The sequence below is a fragment of the Heptranchias perlo genome, chromosome 31, assembly GCF_035084215.1.
Source record: "Heptranchias perlo isolate sHepPer1 chromosome 31, sHepPer1.hap1, whole genome shotgun sequence".
Taxonomy (NCBI): domain Eukaryota; kingdom Metazoa; phylum Chordata; class Chondrichthyes; order Hexanchiformes; family Hexanchidae; genus Heptranchias; species Heptranchias perlo.
In genome coordinates, this window is record NC_090355.1 from 35,295,674 (window position 1) to 35,316,733 (window position 21,060).

The 21,060-nt window shown below is 49.7% G+C and overlaps 1 protein-coding gene across 3 annotated transcripts; it reads right to left on the minus strand.

Moving 5' to 3' along the window:
* card9 (caspase recruitment domain family, member 9) lies at positions 1-20,921 on the minus strand. Of its 3 annotated transcripts, XM_067969987.1 has the most exons (13): positions 20,823-20,918; positions 18,234-18,427; positions 17,325-17,462; positions 16,496-16,821; positions 13,360-13,539; positions 12,421-12,564; positions 10,444-10,569; positions 7,615-7,806; positions 7,395-7,436; positions 6,698-6,743; positions 5,457-5,542; positions 820-902; positions 1-300 (listed from the first exon to the last, which is right to left on the minus strand). In XM_067969987.1, the coding sequence occupies exons 2-13, from the start codon at positions 18,415-18,417 to the stop codon at positions 171-173; spliced, it is 1,677 nt and encodes a 558-aa protein (XP_067826088.1). In that variant the 5' UTR covers positions 18,418-18,427; positions 20,823-20,918; the 3' UTR covers positions 1-170. The 3 variants fall into 3 exon arrangements, with proteins under 3 accessions (XP_067826088.1, XP_067826089.1, XP_067826090.1); XM_067969988.1 differs by lacking the exon at positions 7,395-7,436; XM_067969989.1 differs by lacking the exon at positions 820-902 and having other exon boundaries at positions 188-300; positions 20,823-20,921.
* Between the last annotated feature and the right edge of the window lie 139 nt (positions 20,922-21,060).

A 21,060-nucleotide genomic window follows, 5' to 3' on the forward strand; every position in this document is an offset into this window, starting at 1 on the left:
TAATGACCGGATAATCTTTTTTTATTGATGTTTGCTGAGGGATAGACATTGGCTCCAGGACACCAGGGAGATCTCCCCTGCTCTTCTTCCAGTACTGGCCGTGGGATCTTCTACGTACACCTGAGAGGGCAGAGCGATGGGGGTTCCCGCGTCTCCAGGTTCCGGGCAGCTCATCTCCCGACCTCGCTCTTCCCTTCCCCCTCGGAGAAGTCCGAGTCGGTATTCTCGCTCCCCGTTGTGTTCTCCCAGTTTTCCTTCTCCCGATCTCTCTCCTGTTTATTCAGCCTGATCGCACGCTTCCTGTTCAAACAGGTTTTTTTGAAGAGACAAAAAGAATTTAGATTCAGGATTTGATGAGGACCCTTCTCATCATCAGTTTTAAACACATCCTCTCCCCAATGGACAAATATACAGACAGACACAGAGAGAGAGAGAGAGAGACAGACAGACAGACAGACAGAGACAGACAGACAGAGAGACACAGACAGACAGACACAGAGAGAGAGAGAGACAGAGAGAGACAGAGAGAGACAGAGAGAGACAGAGAGAGACAGAGAGACAGACAAAGAGACAGACAAAGAGACAGACGAAGAGACAGACGAAGAGACAGACGAAGAGACAGACGAAGAGACAGACGAAGAGACAGACGAAGAGACAGACGAAGAGACAGACGAAGAGACAGAAGGGTGAGTGGAGGAAATGCCCCAAGACATTTTTTTTTCGATATAAGAGACGGATGGACAGACGGGGAGAGGGTTCGGCGGGTCGATAAGATTCACCAAATTTCTAAACATTTTTATTTTTCACGGCAGAGACTACCTTCTGTAGTCTTCAAAGCTTTTCTTCATTCTCCACCTGCTGCTCTTCACCTCCGACTGCTCCTCGGAGGTAACTGCCAGCAGCTGTGAAAGGGGTGAAAAGGAGTCAAGGTCAGGTCAAGGAGCACGACCCCCTCCCCCAGTCACTCCCATCGGGCGAGGTTAACCAGCCTGCTAATGTGCACTCTCTGGGCTCACAAACCAAGGCGTGACCACGAGGGCGAGGCACAGGACGCACGGCAGCAACTCGCCAAGGCTCCTCCGACAGCACCTCCCAAACCCGCGACCTCTACCACCTAGAAGGACAAGAGCAGCAGGCGCATGGGAACAACACCACCTGCACGTTCCCCTCCAAGTCACACACCATCCCGACTTGGAAATATATCGCCGTTCCTTCATCGTCGCTGGGTCAAAATCCTGGAACTCCCTTCCTAACAGCACTGTGGGAGAACCTTCACCACACGGACTGCAGTGGTTCAAGAAGGCGGCTCACCACCACCTTCTCAAGGGCAATTAGGGATGGGCAATAAATGCCGGCCTCGCCAGTGACGCCCACATCCCATGAACGATATTTGTAAAAATTGGGGTGGGGAAATAAATAACTTTTTAAAAAAAAGTTGCAGAATTTACAAATTTATTAAAAGAATAGAAAAATAGAAATATAACTGGAGACAGAACTGTTCAAATTGTGTTCAATATGTGAGTATTAGGAACATAGGATCAGGAGGAGGCCATTCAGCCCCTCCAGCCTGTTCCGCCATTCAATTAGATCAGGGCTGACCTGCATCTTAACTCAATCATTCCGCCTTGGTTCCGTAACCCTTAATACCTTTGCCTATAAGTGTGAGCTGGAGGAATAAGGAGGCCACATACTCCTTGGAAAATAAGAGTCTAAATGGGGTAGAGGAGCAGAGGGATCTCGGGGTACAGATTCACAATTCATTAAAAGCCATAAAAAATGCAAACAAAGTACTGGGGTTCATTTCTAGAGGGATAGAATTGAAAAGCAAAGAAGTTATGTTAAACTTGTACAGAACCTTGGTTAGACCACACTTGGATCAGTGAACAGTTCTGGTCTCCATATTTTAAAAAGGATATAGAGGCACTGGAGAAGGTGCAAAAAAGATTTACTGGGATGATACCAGAACTGAGAGGTTACAACTATTGGGAAAGATTGAACAGGCTTAACGCGCATCAAGGTAGATAAATCTCCGGGACCTGATGAAATGTATCCCAGGACGTTATGGGAGGTTAGGGAGGAAATTGCGTGTCCCCTAGCAGAGATATTTGAATCATCGACAGCTACAGGTGAGGTGCCTGAAGATTGGAGGGTAGCAAATGTTGTGCCTTTGTTTAAGAAGGGCGGCAGGGAAAAGCCTGGGAACTACAGACCGGTGAGCCTGACATCTGTAGTGGGTAAGTTGTTAGAGGGTATTCTGAGAGACAGGATCTACAGGCATTTGGAGAGGCAGGGACTGATTAGGAACAGTCAGCATGGTTTTGTGAGTGGAAAATCATGTCTCACGAATTTGATTGAGTTTTTTGAAGGGGTAACCAAGAAGATAGATGAGGGCTGTGCAGTAGACGTGGTCTACATGGACTTTAGCAAAGCCTTTGACAAGGTACCGCATGGTAGGTTGTTACATAAGGTTAAATCTCATGGGATCCAAGGTGAGGTAGCCAATTGGATACAAAATTGGCTTGACGACAGAAGACAGAGTGTGGTTGTAGAGGGTTGTTTTTCAAACTGGAGGCCTGTGACCAGCGGTGTACCTCAGGGATCGGTGCTGGGTCCGCTGTTATTTGTTATTTATATTAATGATTTGGATGAGAATTTAGGAGGCATGGTTAGTAAGTTTGCAGATGACACCAAGATTGGTGGCATTGTGGACAGTGAAGAAGGTTATCTAGGATTGCAACGGGATCTTGATAAATTGGGCCAATGAATGGCAGATGGAGTTTAATTTAGATAAATGTGAGGTGATGCATTTTGGTAAATCGAATCGGGCCAGGACCTACTCCGTTAATGGTAGGGTGTTGGGGAGAGTTATAGAACAAAGAGATCGAGGAGTACAGGTTCATAGCTCCTTGAAAGTGGAGTCACAGGTGGATAGGGTGGTGAAGAAGGCATTCAGCATGCTTGGTTTCATTGGTCAGAACATTGAATACAGGAGTTGGGATGTCTTGTTGAAGTTGTACAAGACATTGGTAAGGCCACACTTGGAGTACTGTGTACAGTTCTGGTCACCCTATTATAGAAAGGATATTATTAAACCAGAAAGAGCGCAGAAAAGATTTACTAGGATGCTACCGGGACTTGATGGTTTGACTTATAGGGAGAGGTTGGATAGACTGAGACTTTTTTCCCTGGAGAGTAGGAGGTTTAGGGGTGATCTTATAGAAGTCTATAAAATAATGAGGGGCTTGGATAAGGTAGATAGTCAAAATCTTTTCCCAAAGGTAGGGGAGTCTATAAAGAGGGGGCATAGATTTAAGGTGAGAGGGGAGAGATACAAAAGGGTCCAGAGGGGCAATTTTTTCACTCAAAGGGTGGTGAGTGTCTGGAACGAGCTGCCAGAGGCAGTAGTAGAGGCGGGTACAATTTTGTCTTTTAAAAAGCATTTGGACAGTTACATGGGTAAGATGGGTATAGAGGGATATGGGCCAAGTGCAGGCAATTGGGACTAGCTTAGTGGTATAAACTGGGCGACATGGACATGTTGGGCCGAAGGGCCTGTTTCCATGTTGTAAATGTCTATGATTCTAGGCTGGGACTCTTTTCTCTAGAACCTGATCGAGGTCTTTAAAATTATGAAAGGGTTTGATAGGGTAGATGTGGAGAAGGTGTTTCCACTTGTGGGGGAGACCAGAACTAGGGGCCATAAATATAAGAGAGTCAGTAATAAATCCAATCGGGAATTCAGGAGAAACTTCTTTACCCAGAGAGCGGTGAGAATGTGGAACTCGCTCCCACAAGGAGTAGTTGAGGTGAATAGTGTAGATACATTTAAGGGGAAACTAGATAAACACGTGAGGGAGAAAGGAATAGAGGGAGATGCTGATAGGGTGAGATGAAGTAGGGAGGGAGGAGGCTCGTGTGGAGCATAAACACCGGGATAGACCAGTTGGGCCGAATGGCCTGTTTTTGTGCTGTAAATTCCATGCAATTCTAACAAATCCCAGTATTGAATGGACAGGAGAAATGAGGTGGGATAGGACGATGAGCAGGGTCATAGAATCATAGAAAGGTTGCAGTACAGAAGGTGTCCGTGCCGGCTCTCTGCAAGAGCAATCCAGCTAGTCCCACTCCCCCGCCCTATCCCCATAGCCCTGCAAGTCTTTTCCTTTCAAGTTCTTATCCAGTTCCCTTTTGAAGGCCATGATTGAATCTGCCTCCACCACCCCCTCGGGCAGTGCATTCCAGATCCTAACCACTCGCTGTGTAAAAAAGTTTTTCCTCATGTCACCTTTTGTTTCTTTTGCCAATCACCTTAAATCTGTGTCCTCTGGTTCTTGACCCTTCCGCCAATGGGAACAGTTTCTCTCTATCTACTCTGTCTAGACCCTTCATGATTTTGAATACCTCGATCAAATCTCCTCTCAACCGTCTCTGTTCCAAGGAGAACAACCCCAGCTTCTCCAGTCTATCCACGTAACTAAAGTCCCTCATTCCTGGAATCATTCTAGTAAATCTCTTCTGCATCCTCTCTAAGGCCTTCACATCTTTTCTAAAGTGCGGTGCCCAGGACTGGACACAATACTCCAGTTGTGGCCGAATCAGTGTTTTATAAAGGTTCACCATGACTTCCATACTTTTGTACTCTATGCCTCTATTTATAAAGCCCAGGATCCCGTATGCTTTTTTAACCGCTTTCTCAACCTGCCCTGCCACGTTCAATGATTTGTGCACATTTACCCCCAGATCTCTCTGTTCCTGTACCCCTTTTAGAGTTGTGCCCTCTAGTTTATTTTGCCTCTCCTCGTTCTTCCTACCGAAATGTATCACTTAGCATTTTACTACGTTAAATTTCATCTGCCACGTGTCTGCCCATTCCACCAGCCTGTCTATATCCTCTTGAAGTCTATCACTATCCTCCTCACTGTTCACTACACTTCCAAGTTTTGTGTCATCTGCAAATTTTGAAATTGTGCCCTGTACACCCAAGTCCAAGTCATTAATATATATCAAGAACAGCAGTGGTCCCAGCACTGACCCCTGGGGAACACCACTGTACACCTCCCTCCAGTCCGAAAAACAACCGTTCACCACTACTCTCTGTTTCCTGTCCCTTAGTCAATTCTGTATCCATGTTGCTACTGCCCCCTTTATTCCATGGGACGCAATCTTGATAAGCCTACCATGTGGCACTTTATCAAATGCTTTTTGAAAGTCCATATACACCACATCAACTGCATTGCCCTCATCAACCCTCTCTGTTACCTCATCAAAAAACTCTATCAAGTTAGTTAAACACGATTTGCCTTTAACAAATCCATGCTGGCTTTCCCTAATCAATCCACACTCGTCCAAGTGACTGTTAATTTTGTCCCAGATTATCGTTTCTAAAAGTTTCCCCACCACTGAGGTTAAACTGACTGGCCTGTAGTTGCTGGGTCAGTAAATACAAGGTAACTTACTGCCTTTGTCCCCATGTGTCCAGTAGTTGCTGAGGGTGGCTCTGTGCCCACGTCCTTCAGGTTCTCTGTGCTCCAAGTCCAACATCCTGAAAGGCACAGGCTAGAGTTTAGACAACACAACCAGAGTCAGTGCTCCTGCTTCTCTCTCCCAGTTTCTCCACCCCCCCCCCGTCTCCCCTCGTACTCTGAAGGTCCCGAGACTCTCCAGGGAGTGCAGGCAACTTACGGTACCTCACCGACGTACCCACTCTTCGTGTGTTTGAGCGAGCTCAGGCGGTGAGTGCCCGCGGGATATTCAACCGTGAGGGAGACACCACAGCCAATCGCACGTGGTCCACACTTTCCAGTAGGGGTCACTGTGCGGTGATCAGGAGCAGAAACAGCAGATTGTCCATCTCCCTAACCTGGGCGGGAGGGGGGCGGGGCACTGAGGCCAATTGCTGCCCCCCTCTCTCTCTTTGCTTTGCTGCGATGCTCCCACAGTGGAACAGCTCCCTGACAACGACAGTTGAGGCTCACACAGGACGAACGGCTACACAGTCGGAGCAGTGACTGACCTTAGCAGCAGCAGAACTGAACCCCAGCGAGAGACAGGAAGAAACTCACAAAAACAAATTCATTGAAAGAAAAAAAGGATTTGCATTTCTATAGAGCCTCTCCCCACCTCAGGACGTCCCAAAGCGCTTTACAGCCAATGAAGTACTTTTGAAGTGTAGACACTGTTGTAATGTAGGAAACGTGGCAGCCAATTTGCGCACAGCAAGATCCCACAAATAGCAATGAGATAATGACCCAGATCATCTGTTTTTTTTAAAAAAGTGATTTTGTTCGAGGGACAAATATTGGCCCAGGACATCGGGGAGAACTCCCCGGCTCTTCTTCCAATAGTGGCCGTAGGATCTTTTATGTCCACCTGAGAGGGCAGATGGGGCCTCGGTTTAACGTCCCATCCGAAAGATGGCACCCCGACAGTGCGGCGCTCCCTCAGCACTGACCCTCCGACAGTGCGGCGCTCCCTCAGTACTGACCCTCCGACAGTGCGGCGCTCCCTCAGCACTGACCCTCCGACAGTGCGGCGCTCCCTCAGCACTGACCCTCCGACAGTGCGGCGCTCCCTCAGCACTGACCCTCCGACAGTGCGGCGCTCCCTCAGCACTGACCCTCCGACAGTGCGGAGAGTTGGCCTGGCACTGTCTGTATTACATTGAATTTAAAAATGAAGCATTACTGATGTAACTCACGATCGGCAGATGCCTGATCTTCATCCTGGATTCCTGTAACAGTGATCTGATAAAAGAGAGAACGTCAGTGAAATACTGCTCGACCTGCCTGGTGCCTCACTGTAAAAGTAGACATGACATTACGGCACTAATGCTAAACACACAGCCCCATGTGAGACGGAGACACAGCAAGATCCCACCTTCCATTTCTGATCTGTTCCATTCCCACATTGGCTGGTTGAAGGGGTACTAGAATTGGCCTCAGTACCTCTGGGTTAGTGAGGGGGAATAAATCAGTCGGGGTTCCTGGTCCCGATCACTAACCAGGGAGCCCCCCCACTGGAAAATACGCACGTGTGTGTGGGTGTGAGTGTGTACATGTGTGTGGGAAAGTGTGCATCTGTGTGCACGTGCATGAGTGCGAGCGAACATGTATTGGGTCTTGGGTGAAGGTGGGATCCAGTTTCGGCTGGTCTGTGATGCCCTCACAGCTGAATATCCTGCTGAAACACACTGTCTGGGTTCACAGATGGAGAATGGGCACCAGGGGGCGGTGTCTGCCTGTGGAACTGCACCTCAGTGACAGTCAGCACCTTCGGGGGGGGGGGGTGGAGGGAGGGGGGTCACAAAGGAGAAACACACCCGTTTTAGGGCAGGACAATAAAATAACGTCTGATCAATTTCTGCACCAATTAATGAAATGAAAACAGAGACTCACATCCTCGGAACCTATGGGTGACAATTCATCAAAATCTGAAGTCTAAAATAAAACAAGAAAGGTCGAGGGAAATTAATCACCAAACGTGTTTCCAAATATTTCAACTCAACTTATTTTCATCGTCTCAATACACATTCAACAGAACGCCGCAGGCCGAGCCCCGCTCGAGCCGCAGGCTGAGCCCCGCAGGCCTGAATAGGAAAGGTAAGCTGGACGTTACCGAGATGACTGGCAGCTGATTGACCCTCTTGAGCTTGGCCTGCAGACTCAGGAGCTGCTCCTCGTTCCTGAACAGCTCGATCTGCAGCTCGTCGCCCCTCTCCCCCAGCTCACGGATCTGCCTGCGGTGCTCGTCCTTCTGTTGCACAGTCTGCGAGTACAGCTTGTGGCACTCCTCCCTCGACTTCAGAGCCTGTGAGCGAGAAGGGAGAGCAGATGGAGACGCTAAGTGAGAGCTCGCTGCGCGTACCAGTGAGACACACTGAATTTTAAAGGGGGTTCAGGAACAGAGAGACCTGGGGGTTCATCTACACAAATCTTTGAAGGCGGCAGGACTGATTGAGAAGGCTGCTTAAGAAAAAAGCACATGGGATTAATAGAGGCACCGAGTATAAAAGGAAGTTATGCTAAATCTTTATAAATCACTGGTCAGGCCTCAGCTGGATTGTGTCCAATTCTGGGCACCACATTTTAGGAAGGATGTCAAGGCCTTAGAGAGGGTGCAGAGGAGATTCACTAGAATGGTACCAGGGATGAACAAAGGAACAGGAGTAAACCTTTCAATTCCTCAATTTGATTGTGGTTGATCTGTATCTTAACTCCACTTTCCCGCCCTGGTTCTGTAACCCTGAATACCCTCGCCTAACAAAAATCCATCACTCAGTATTGACATTTCCTATTGACCCCCAGCCTCAACAGCTTTTCGGGGAAGAGAGTTTCAGATTCCCACTCCCCTTTGTGTGATGAAGTGCTTCCTGACATCACCCCTGAACAGCCTGGCTCTAATTTTAAGGTTCTGCCCCCTTGTTCTGGACTCCCCTCCCCCAGGGGAAATAGTTTCTCTCTATCGACCCTATCAAATCCTTTAATCATCTTAAACACCTCAATTAGATCACCCCTTAATCTTCGACACTCGAGGGAATACAAGCCCAGTCTATGCAACCTGTCCTCGTAATTTAACCCTTTTAGCCCCGGTATCATTCTGGTGAATCTGCGCTGCACCCCCTCCAAGGCCAATATATCCTTCCTGAGGTGCGGTGCCCAGAACTGAACACAGTCTCCAGATGGGGTCTGACCAGAGCTTTATATAAACTGGAACATCACTTCCACCCCTTTGTATTCCAGCCCCCTTGGGATAAAGGTTAACATTCCATTCGCTGTTTTAATTATTTTTTATGATGTGGAGATGCCGGTGATGGACTGGGGTTGACAATTGTAAACAATTTTACAACACCAAGTTATAGTCCAGCAATTTTATTTTATTTTAAATTCACAAGCTTTCGGAGGCTTCCTCCTTCGTCATGTGAAAATGACGAAGGAGGAAGCCTCGTTCACCTGACGAAGGAGGAAGCCTCCGAAAGCTTGTGAATTTAAAATAAAATAAAATTGCTGGACTATAACTTGGTGTTGTAAAATTGTTTATAATTATTTTTTGTACTTGTCCACTAGTTTTTAGTGATTTCTGTACACGGATCCCTAAATCTCTCGGCTCCTCCACAGTTCCGAGCTTCTCACCATTTAGAAAATACTCTGATTTCTCTTTCTTAGGCCCAGAGTGGGTGACCTCACACTTCCCCACATTGATCTCCATTTGCCCCAGTTTTGCCCCCTCACTGAATCCATCAATGTCCCTTTGCAACTTTCTGCTCCCATCGACACTATTTACTGGGTCACCTCACTCAGTGTCGTCAGCAAACTTGGATATATGGCTCTCTATTCCATCATCCAAGTCATTTATAAATACAGTGAGAAGCTGTGGGCCCAGTACAGATCCCCGGGGGACACCACTGGTCACATCCTGCCAATTTGAGAACATTCCCATTATCCCCACTCTCTGTCTCCTACCTCCTGACCAATTCCCTCTCCAAGACAATACGTTGCCTCCAATTCCATGTGATTTCATTTTTCCGAACAATCTCCTGTGTGGAATCTTATCGAATTCAAATCTACATTGTACAATTCTCACCAACCGCATTCCAAATCAGGCTCCCGGGACTGGGACCAAAGTGTTTGATCGATGGCCTACTCCTGCTCTTAATTCGTATGTTCATATGACCCAGATCCATAGCAACAAATCTAAGGGCAGGTACAGCACGGGTTAGATACAGAGTAAAGCTCCCTCTACACTGTCCCATCAAACACTCCCAGACCAGGTACAGGGTTAGATACAGAGTAAAGCTCCCTCTACACTGTCCCATCAAACACTCCCAGGGCAGGTACAGGGTTAGATACAGAGTAAAGCTCCCTCTACACTGTCCCATCAAACACTCTCAGGGCAGGTACAGGGTTAGATACAGAGTAAAGCTCCCTCTACACTGTCCCATCAAACACTCCCAGGGCAGGTACAGGGTTAGATACAGAGTAAAGCTCCCTCTACACTGTCCCATCAAACACTCCCAGGGCAGGTACAGGGTTAGATACAGAGTAAAGCTCCCTCTACACTGTCCCATCAAACACTCTCAGGGCAGGTACAGGGTTAGATACAGAGTAAAGCTCCCTCTACACTGTCCCATCAAACACTCTCAGGGCAGGTACAGGGTTAGATACAGAGTAAAGCTCCCTCTACACTGTCCACCCTGTCCTGCCCTTGGGACCGTGCCTGGTTTTGGTTGATTTGTGGGTGGGAGGGAAGACACAATCCCACATCTCATCGCTACTTGACGCGGCTCCTCAGCCTCAGTGACTGTTACACCACAGCACAGTATCCCCATGGAGCACTTCACAGGACCACAGCGGCTTCGTCTCCGCGCAGTTACCCTGTCCGGTAGCTGCCGAGCGAGATTATTATAATGAGCGTCAGTTTTCCAAGGTCAAAGTCTGTTCTCATCACCTGATCCCTCTCTGCCGCCACCTCCTGCATCTGCTGCAGGATCGCCTCGATGCGATCCCTGTACAACTGGGAGTCCTTCCTCAGAGTCGTGCACTGGAGCTCAAACACCTCCTTCTCCTCCAGGTACTGCACAAGAGAGAGAACAAGACGAGAGTTAGAATCAGGAAGGAACAGGGAACCTGCTGTGGGATTGCGTCCTGGAATACTATCCCTGGTCCCTGCTGGGTCATGGGATCAAAGGAAAAGGCCATTCAGCCCCGCGAGCCTGTTCCACCATTCAATCAGATCATGGCTGATGTGTGTATCCTAACTCCATTTACCCGCCTTGGCTTCGTGTCGTTTAATACCCTTGGCTCGCAAAAATCTACCGACCTCAGATTTAGTGCTGGGAGTGTTACAATCAGACTCCAGGAATGGGGGTTGGGTACGTTGGCCATGGCTCCAGGATCTGTCCAACGAGACCCGGGAAAGAGAATGTCAACTGGCTGTTCAGCCACAGGGAGTATCACAGCCAAGCCGACTCCATGCCCTCTCCCTAGGCGCAGGAGGCAGTTAACAAGGGGAGGGACCCTGGCTGATTATCCCTCTCCCAATCCATTCCTAGGGAGCAAACGGCCTTCCCATCCCAACCCAGGGCCAATGAGGCCGATTGTGGGCCATGTCCCACACAGTGCTTCACAGACGCACAATCAAACCATGGACACTAAGACAGGGAGGGGCGACCAAAGGCTCGGACAATGAGGTGGATTTTAATGGGGCTTTGAAAGAGGAGAGGGAGGGGGGAGGGGGTCAGAGAGGGAATTCCAGAGCTTGGGGCCTAGACAGCTGAAGGCACGGCCACCAATGGTGGGGGTGGGTGCTGCACGAGGCCAGAGTCAGAGGAATGGAGAGTTCCCAGCCGAGGACTGGAGGAGGCTGCAGGGACAGGGAGGGCGAGGCCATGGAGGGATTTAAACACCAGGCTGAAAGTTTTAATTTTGAGTTGTTGGGGGACCAAGAGCCAATATAGGTCACTGGGGCGACAGGTGATCGGGACTTTGCGCAATATGGTCGACAGGATTTTGGATGAAGTTTATGGAGGGTGGAGGATGGGAGGCCCAGGATAACAATGGAAGAGTCAAATCTGAGGCAGGGGCAGAGACGGGCGATATTACGGAGGTGGGAGTAGGTGACCTTGGTGACAGAGAGGATATTGGACCAGAACCTCAGCTCAGAGTCGTACAGGACGCCAAGTTGTGAGCAGTCCGGTTTGGCCTAGGTCTGATGGGAGGGGGGGGGGGGGATAGAATCAGTGGCGAGGGAACGGAGTTTGTGCCGGGGCAGAAGACAACGGCTTCGGGCTTCCCAACGTTTAACTAGAGGACATTGCAGCTCAAAGACTGAATGTCGGACAATCTGATAACGCGAAGCGAGTGGAGGGCGGCGAGGAGGTGGAGCTGGGTCTCTCCAACCATCCATGTGGAATCAGACCTCACGTCTGTGGATGTAGATCCCAACACTATCCAGGCAGACACCGGCCGGCTGCTCCATCACAGGCCCGATAGAACCAATGGGCTAGTGGACTGTGAATTTCCAATTTCTGGAATCTTCAGTGCCATGAATTCTGCCAATGATTGCGCGTGCGTGTGCGTGTGCACATCAGCCGTCGCTCAGTGGGTAGCTCTCTCGCCTCGGGAGTCAGAAGGTCGCAGGCTCGAGCCCCCACTCCAGAGACTTGACACTCCCAGTGCAGCACTGAGGGAAGGAAACCTGCCGTCCTTACCCGGTCTGGGCCTATACGTGACTCCAGTCCCCGCACCAACGTGGTTGACTCTTAACTGCTCACTCAAGTTGGCCACTCACTTGTATCAAACCCGCTAGCAGTGGTTCAAGAAGGCGGCTCACCACCACTTTCTCAGGGCAACTCGGGATGGGCCATAAATGTCGGCCTTGCCAGCGAAGCCCACATCTCGAGAACGAATAACGATACATGTCTACCTTATCCCGCAGTTCTTCTACGTCCCGGAGGTCTTTGCGTAGATTGTAAATGCTGTTGACAAGTTCTTGATGTTCCTCCAGTGCTGTCCTCCGATCATCTTCCAGGATCTGGATGTACATCTTGTTATCATCAACTTTGTCAACCTTTAGTTTGTGCGACGATCAAATAAAAGCAGATTAGATCTTTCGACAGGTATCGCAGTTCGTTCCTGCCTCTTGCTTACAATTTACAGGTTAAGCAAGTCTATGTGGAGTGAATTATATAGCAACTGATTACATGGAAGTATCAGAAAACGGGCTGCTGTTTTCTCCAGTAGTTTTTCCCAGAGCAGGACACCCTCCCTTCAGCTCTTTAACTCTAATAATGTTGTCGCCCCATAATACTTAAAGAATATTCTAGAGGCTCAGCAGGTAAATGCCCCACCCGGTGTGACGCTGAGAAATGGGAGACCAAGAATGGTCCGTCTCCGCTCTGTGCTGAGCTCAGCTAGGACAGGAATCGAGTTCCCACTGGGCTACGGAGGGGGAAATCAACTAGATTGTTTTCCAGTGACTCCGGCCAGGAAATGGATCTCAGGTGAGAACAGGACCGGGTCCTTCGAACCTTCACCGCACGGACTGCAGCGGCTCACCACCACCTTCTCAAGCGCAATTAGGGATGGGCAATAAATGCCGGCCTCGCCAGCGACGCCCACACCCCACGAAACAAATTTTTAAAAAAGCCATGACTCCCTCTGCATTTGACAGTCGCCGTCTGGAGTCACCCGTGAAGAACGCCATTTTGGGTAAGGCGACTAAGTGATGTCCCTGCCCATGGGACAGTACCTCGAGAGTCAGCACCTTCAGGAGGAGAGGAGCTAGAGGGTAAAATCAGCAGAAAGAAACAGAGGAAGAAAAGTAATGGAAGCAAGATCCCTTCTCGCCCCAGGCAGTGATTACCTGCACGGGGCTCTCCAGTTCCTGGATCCTTGCTTTGAGCAAGTCGTTTTCCCGCTGGATCTCCCAGATCAGCTCCTGCTTTGGTCTCTGCTCCATGGCGTGTTTGAGTTTCATGGTATGCGTCCGTTCCACCTTATATCCGTCCTCCGCCAGCATTAGACTGTGCTTCAATTTCTCGATCTGCAGCAATATTTACAATTCTTCAGCCCATACGATTCATTTTCACCGGGTCAAAGTCAGAAGGTGAGGGACAAGTGCCTCAGGGCAAGTCCCCCCTCTATTGGGAAGTCGTCTCGTTCATTGCCGGACGGGTTGCACTTACACGGAGCCGGGACCAACGTCCTCGCGGGGAAGTTCGCTAGTGCTGTGGGGGAGGGTTTAAACTAATTTAGCAGGGGGATGGGCACCAAGATGTAGCATTGGAAAGGAAAAACAAGAGGCACAAAGGATCGGGAGACAAAGATAGCACTAGAGCAAGTAATAGTACAGTATTAGCTGGGATCAGGCTAAGTGAGAGTACAAGAAAGTCTAAGACTGGTTTACGGTGCATGTGTGTAAACACACGAAGCCTAGTAAACAAGGTTGGCGAGCTGCAGGCGCAAATAGCCACATGGGAATATGATGTCATGGCGATAGTGGAGACCTGGCTCAAAAAAGGGCAGGATTGGGGTCTAAATATTCCTGGATACAAGGTGTTCAGGAAAGATAGGGAAGGAAAGAAAGGAGGGCGGGGGGCTGGCAGTATTGATTGAGGAGAATATTGCAGTGCTGGAGAGAGGGGATGTCCTGGAGGGGTCAAGGACAGAATCTATTTGGTTAAAGTTAAGAAATAAAAGAGGTGCCATTACACTACTGGGTGTATTCTACAGGCCACCAACTAGTGGGAAGGATATAAAGGAGCAAATTTGCAGGAAATTATAGAGAGGTACAAAAGCCATAGAGTAGTGATAACTGGGGAATTCAACTATCCTAATATAGACTGGGATAAGAGTAATAATATAAGGGGCATAGAGCGGGAGGAATTTTTGAAATGTGTTGAGGAGAACTTTATTAACCAGTATGTTTCTGGCCCAATGAGGAAGGAGGCATTGCTGGACTTGGTTCTAGGGAATGAGGTGGGCCAAGTGGAGCAAGTGTCAGTGGGGGAGCATTTAGGGAACAGCAATCATAGTATCATAAAGTTTAGAATAGCTATGGGAAAGGACACAGACCCTCTAAAGTAAAAATACTCAATTGGAGGAGGGCCAATTTCAATGGGATGAGAGCAGATCTGACTCGGGTAAATTGGAATCAAAGATTGGCAGGCAAAACTGTAACTGAACAGTGGGCGGCCTTTAAAGAGGAGATGGTTCGGGTACAGTCTGGATATATTCCCACGAGGCAGAAAGGGAGGGCAACTAAAGCCAGAGCTCCCTGGATGACAAAAGAGATAGAGTAAGATGAAATGGAAAAAAGGGGGTGTATGACAGATGTCAGGTTGATAATGCAAGTGAGAACCAGGCTGAATATAGAAAGTTCAGAGAGGAAGTGAAAAAGGAAGTAAGAGGGGCAAAGAGAGAGTATGAGAATAGACTGGTGTCCAACATAAAAGGGAATCCAAAAGTTTTCTACAGGCAAGTAAACAATAAACGAGTAGTAAGAGGAGGGATGGGGCCAATCAGGGACCATAAAGGAGATCTACTCATGAAGGCAGAGGGGATGGCCGAGGTACTAAATGAGTACTTTGCATCTGTCTTTACCAAGGAAGAAGATGCTGCCACAGTCTCAGTAAAAGGAAGATATAGTTGAGATACTGGATGGGCTAAAAATTGATAAAGAGGAGGTAATAGAAAGGCTAGCTGTACTTAAAGTAGATAAGTCACCCGGTCCGGATGGGATGCATCCTAGGTTGCTGAGGGAAGTGAGGGTGGAATTTATGGAGGTACTGGCCATAATCTTCCAATCATCCGTAGATACGGGAGTGGTGCCAGAGGAGAATTGCAAATTTTACACCCTTGTTCAAAAAAGGGTGTAAGGATAAACCCAGTAAACATAGACCAGTCAGTTTAACCTCAGTGGTGGGGAAACTTTTAGAAACGATAATCCGGGACAGAATCAACAGTCACTTGGATAAGTGTGGATTGATTAGGGAAAGCCAGCACGGATTTGTTAAAGGCAAATTGTGTTTAACTAACTTGATAGAGTTTTTTGATGAGGTAACAGAGAGGGTAGATGAGGGCAGTGCGGTTGATGTGGTGTATATGGACTTTCAAAAGGCGATTGATAAAGTGCCGCACTGTAGGCTTATCATCAAGATTGCGGCCCATGGAATAAAGGGGGCAGTAGCAACATGGATACAGAATTGACTAAGGGACAGGAAACAGAGAGTAGTGGTGAACGGTTGTTTTTCGGACTGGAGGGAGGTGTACAGTGGTGTTCCCCAGGGGTCAGTGCTGGGACCATTGCTTTTCTTGATATATATTAAGGACTTGGACTTGGGTGTACAGGGAACAATTTCAAAATTTGCAGATGACACAAAACTTGGAAGGGCAGTGAACAGTGAGGAGGATAGTGATAGACTTCAAGAGGATATAGACAGGCTGGTGGCATGGGCGGACACATGGCAGATGAAATTTAAGGCAGAAAAATGCGAAGTGATACATTTCGGTAGGAAGAACGAGGGAGAGGCAATATAAACTAAAGGGTACAACTCTAAAAGGGGTACAGGAACAGAGAGATCTGGGGGTATATGTTCAGAAATCGTTGACAGTGGCAGGGCAGGTTGAGAAAGCAGTTAAAAAAGCATACGGGATCCTGGGCTTTATAAATAGAGGCATAGAGTACAAAAGTATGGAAGGCACGATGAACCTTTATAAAACACTGGTTCGGCCACAACTGGAGTATTGTGTCCAGTTCTGGGCACCGCACTTCAGGAAAGATGTGAAGGCCTTAGATTAGGGTGCAGAAGGGATTTACTAGAATGATTCCAGTGCTGAGGGACAAGGAGGTAGGAGGAAGGAATTTATTGTTCTTAAAGTAAGAGATGAACAGTAAGGTGGCGGGGAGGGAGGGGGGTGAATCCGTGGGGATGGGGACGCTGGAAGGAGTGGGATTGATGGGAAATACACAACAGGCTCGTATCCAAGCTCCAACCCACCTCCAGCTGCAGATCCCTGTTCTTCATCAGTGCCACGTTCTTCGCTTCACTCTGCATCGCAAAGTCCTTGGCCCACTTGTAATTCTCCTCCTTGCAGGTCTTCAGCTCCTCGCAGTAGTTGTCCCGCTCCTCCCTCATCTTCCGGAAACGTTCCTGGTGCTTCCGCAGCTCGCTGACCTTAACCTGCAGCTGTTTGATGAGATCGTCCTTCTTCGTTGCCTCGATGGTCAAGTCTTGAACCCTCCTGTGGCCCTGGATCACTGCCTGCTGCTGTTTCTGGACCTCTGCCATCAAGAGCTGGGTTAGACTTGACTCTCCTCCAGCATCTGAGCAAACACATGGAAAGACCCCCGTTAAAGCTCGGTCCAAGAGGTAGATTTAAAAGAGTGTCTTAAAAGGAGAGGTAGAGAGACGGAGAGGTTTAGGGAGGGAATTCCAGAGCTTAGGGCTGAAGGCACAGCCAGCAATGGTGGGAATCAGGGATGCGCAAGAGGCCAGAATTGGAGGAATGAAGAGACCTCGGAGGGTTATAGGGCTGGAGGAGGTTACAGAGATAGGGAGGGGTGAGGCCATGGAGGGGATTTGAAAACAAGGATGAGAATGTTAAAATCGAGGTGTTCCCGGACCTGGAGCCAATGTAGGTCAGAGAGCGCAGGGGGTGATGGGTGACCGGGACTTGGTGCGAGTTAGGATACGGGGACGGAGTTTTGGATGAGCTGAAATTTACGGAGGGGGGGGGGGGGGGGGGGGGGGGGGAGATGGGAGGCCGGCCAGGGGAGCACTGGATAACCAGACGAGGTGGTGAAGTTTTAGGGGCATTCTATCTTACCGAGGATGACGGAGAAGGTGCGAGTGGGATCCTGTCCCGTTATCCTCTGGTAAAGCTCGGGATAGTACAGCTCCAGGCTCTCCAGGAAGGCAATGTATCCCTTGCGGCCGGTTCGTTGGAGAATATCGAGCAGCATGCCTGTAAACGCATCAAGGAGATGGTAAGCATTCCCCGCGGGCAGTGCCCACTCCCTCGGGGCCTAACCTTTCACCTCCAGGACCTGCCAATGAACATCTGCGACCAGCTGTAAGGCAGAGCTGGTGTCCACCTGCTTCTCGATGGGCACAAGGTCACGTCACCAAAACCACACCATCGGTTCAGGAGATTGTGGGTTCCAGCCCAGAATCGAAAAGGCTTGCATTTGTATAGCGACTATCACCGCCTCAGGACGTCCCAAAGCGGTTTGCTGGCAGTGAAGCGCTTTTTGAAGCGTAGTCACTGTTGTAATGTAGGAAACACAGCAGCCAATTTGTGCACAGCAAGATCCCACAAACAGCAACTTGATAATGACCAGATAAGCTGTTTTTTTTAGCAATGTTGGTTGACAGATAAATATTGGCCCCAGGACACTGGGGAGAACTCCCCTGCTCTTCTTCCAATAGTGGCCGTGGGATCTTTTACATCCACCTCAGAGGGCAGACGGGGCCTCGGTTTAACGTCTCATCCGAAAGACGGCACCTCCGACAGTGCAGCACTCCCTCAGTACCGGCACCGGGGAGTGTCGGCCTGGATTACGTGCTCAAGTCTCTGGAGTGGGACTTGAACCCATGACGTTCTGACTCTGAGACGAGAGTGCTGCCCACTGAGCCGCAGCTGACACACTGAGGGACACAGGAGGCTAAGGGGGGGGGGTGTGATAATGCAGCCGGGTTGGTGCAACAGGCTATTGACTCCCCTCGCAGCACCCACCTACTTTCCGTTTTCGAATGACGAGATTGGGGTCGTTAAAGATTTGTTCCTCATCATCATGATTGATGACTTTGCACTGTCTGAGGTAAGGAGTGATTCTGTAGGGTTCGATCACAGAGGTCAGCCTGGCACGGTAATTCCCCAGCGAATCCCACAACTCCTCATCTTCATCGTGATCCGACATTGTGGATTCCCTGTAAACACAGACCAGCATCATCTCAAGTTAGGAATTCCACAATAAAATGGCGCTCCAAGTACTTTACTGTAATGGCTCCTCCCCCGCACCAGCCCCCCCTCCCCCCCCAACCTCCCAGCGCCCTGTGTTACTGACTGTATCTCTACTGATGTTAATCCCTCTCCCTCACACTGTCACTCAGTAACCCCTCTCCCCCAGCGCCCTGTGTTACTGACTGTATCTCTACTGATGTTAATCCCTCTCCCTCACACTGTCTCTCAGTAACCCCTCTCCCCCAGCGCCCTGTGTTACTGACTGTATCTCTACTGATGTTAATCCCTCTCCCTCACACTGTCTCTCAGTAACCCCTCTCCCCCCAGCGCCCTGTGTCACTGACTGTATCTCTACTGATGTAAACCAGACAAACAAACAGTGGGGTGGTGGGGCGGGGAAGGCTGGACGGCTTTGGGTTGTGGCTGACAGTGGGATAAGATACACAGGGTGACGTTTATCACGTTTCCACCACTGATTTAGCCCACTTCATCAAAAATGAACAAACGTTTTCCCATTTGCTTACGGACAAACGACTCAACTCCCTCCCCTAAAAAAAACATTTTTAGTGAATTTGGGCACTTTAAAACATTCACTCTTTGTTGCTAATTACTAACTCGTCCCTGCAGCTCAGCTGGACCATGCACCGGCCTGTGTGGTCCAACCGCATCCAGGGAACTGAGCCAAGTCCACTGCTCTCAACCAGGTTAGAGGTACAATCCACAAATATCCCCAGTGACCCCAGGGTTAGAGAGAGGGGAAATCAGCCAGGGTTCCTGCCCCTAATCACCGTCCAGTGACCCTAGGGTTAGAGAGAGAGGAAATCAGCCAGGGTTCCTGCTCCTGATCACTGTCCAGTAAACCCTGCTGGAAAGTTTGTCCATATGTGAATACGTGTGAATGCGAGCGAGTGTGCGTGTGCATGTGTGTTTGTGTCGGGTGAGGAACAGGCAGGGCTCAGTCGTGGAGCCCCCTTCACAGTTGAACAGCTGACTGATACTCACGGTCCCGGTTCACACATGAAGAACGGACCCTTGAACAAAGTCCTGGAGGGGACCCGCACCCCAGTGAGAGTCGGTGTCCGTGGGACCCGCACCCCAGTGAGAGTCGGTATCCGTGGGACCCGCACCCCAGTGAGAGTCGCTGTCCGTGGGACCCGCACCCCAGTGAGAGTCGGTGTCCGTGGGACCCGCACCCCAGTGAGAGTCGGTGTCCGTGGGACCCGCACCCCAGTGAGAGTCGGTGTCCGTGGGACCCGCACCCCAGTGAGAGTCGGTGTCCGTGGGACCCGCACCCCAGTGAGAGTCGGTGTCCGTGGGACCCGCACCCCAGTGAGAGTCGGTGTCTGTGGGGCCCGTACCCCAGTGAGAGTCGGTGTCCGTGGGGCCCGTACCCCAGTGAGAGTCAGTGTCCGTGGGACCCGCACCCCAGTGAGAGTCGGTGTCCGTGGGACCCGCACCCCAGTGAGAGTCGGTGTCCGTGGGACCCGCACCCCAGTGAGAGTCGGTGTCCGTGGGACCCGCACCCCAGTGAGAGTCGGTGTCCGTGGGACCCGCACCCCAGTGAGAGTCGGTGTCCGTGGGACCCGCACCCCAGTGAGAGTCGGTGTCCGTGGGACCCGCACCCCAGTGAGAGTCGGTGTCTGTGGGGCCCGTACCATACATATCAGAACATTCATCAGAAGCACAAGAAAAGTCGTTGGATGAAAGTTCATTAATTGCAAGAGCTGCCATGACCTCTCGACCACTCCCCCAAATCCATTTAAATAAAAACGATCCCCACCCACCCCTCTTGGAAAACAGTTGAACATAACTTGCTCTTTAACGGGACGTAACGTGCAAAGAGGCTTCACCGACCTGTGCGGTGGAACGGTTCACCGAGCAGGGGTTAGGGGGGGAGTTTGAAAGAAAGACTTGCGTTTATATCGCACTTTTCACGACCTCAGGACGTCCCAAAACGCTTTACAGCCAATGAAGTATTTGTGAAGTGTAGTCAACTGTTGTAATGTTGGGAAATGTGGCAGCAATTTGCGCACAGCAAGATCCCAGGGTCTCGGTTGAACGTCTCATCTGAAAGACTTGAACCGACAACTTTCTGACTCGAGGCGAGAGTGCTACTCACTGAGCCACGGCTAGAGAATGTGAGGACAGTCGCACTGCTCACACACTCCAGCCTGCACTTGTTTTTGCTTTGGGTACTAAAGTGGCTGCTTTTCAAAAACAAAGTACACATCTGCCCTCCCCTTGTGGGTCAGTGCCTCAGAACTGGTGTTACACAGAAAGCTCTCAGCCCCCTTCCCCACCCCACAGCTTAGGCCACCCACGGAGGGAGAAGTTTTAGAAATGACCACAGAAGACGCTTACCTTACAGCTCGGAGCAAAGAGGAAACTGCAGGGAAGCTGAGAGACAGCAAACTCCAGAAAGAGGAAGAGTTTGGGTTAATCGTGAGCAGGAACGAAGTGGGTGTGGCCACCTCACAGAGCATTTACTGCTATTCCACTGTGATCTAATCATGGAGTTGTACAGAAGAAAAGGAGGCCAGTCGGCCCATCGTGCCTGTGCTGGCACTTTGAAAGAGCTGTCCATTTAATGTAACTTTAA

What these genes read in the sequence shown, in the direction of transcription:
- card9 (XM_067969987.1), bottom strand. Translation starts at nt 18,417, where the DNA reads ATGTCGGATCACGATGAAGATGAGGAGTTGTGGGATTCGCTGGGGAAT. An exon ending in TAGAAGAACTGCGGGATAAG is followed by an intron (nt 10,570 to 12,420) that starts GTAGACATGTAT and finishes TCTCTTGTGCAG; the next exon opens with TACCTGGAGGAGAAGGAGGT. An exon ending in GACACATGGGGACAAAGGCA is followed by an intron (nt 903 to 5,456) that starts GTAAGTTACCTT and finishes CCCCTTTCACAG; the next exon opens with CTGCTGGCAGTTACCTCCGA.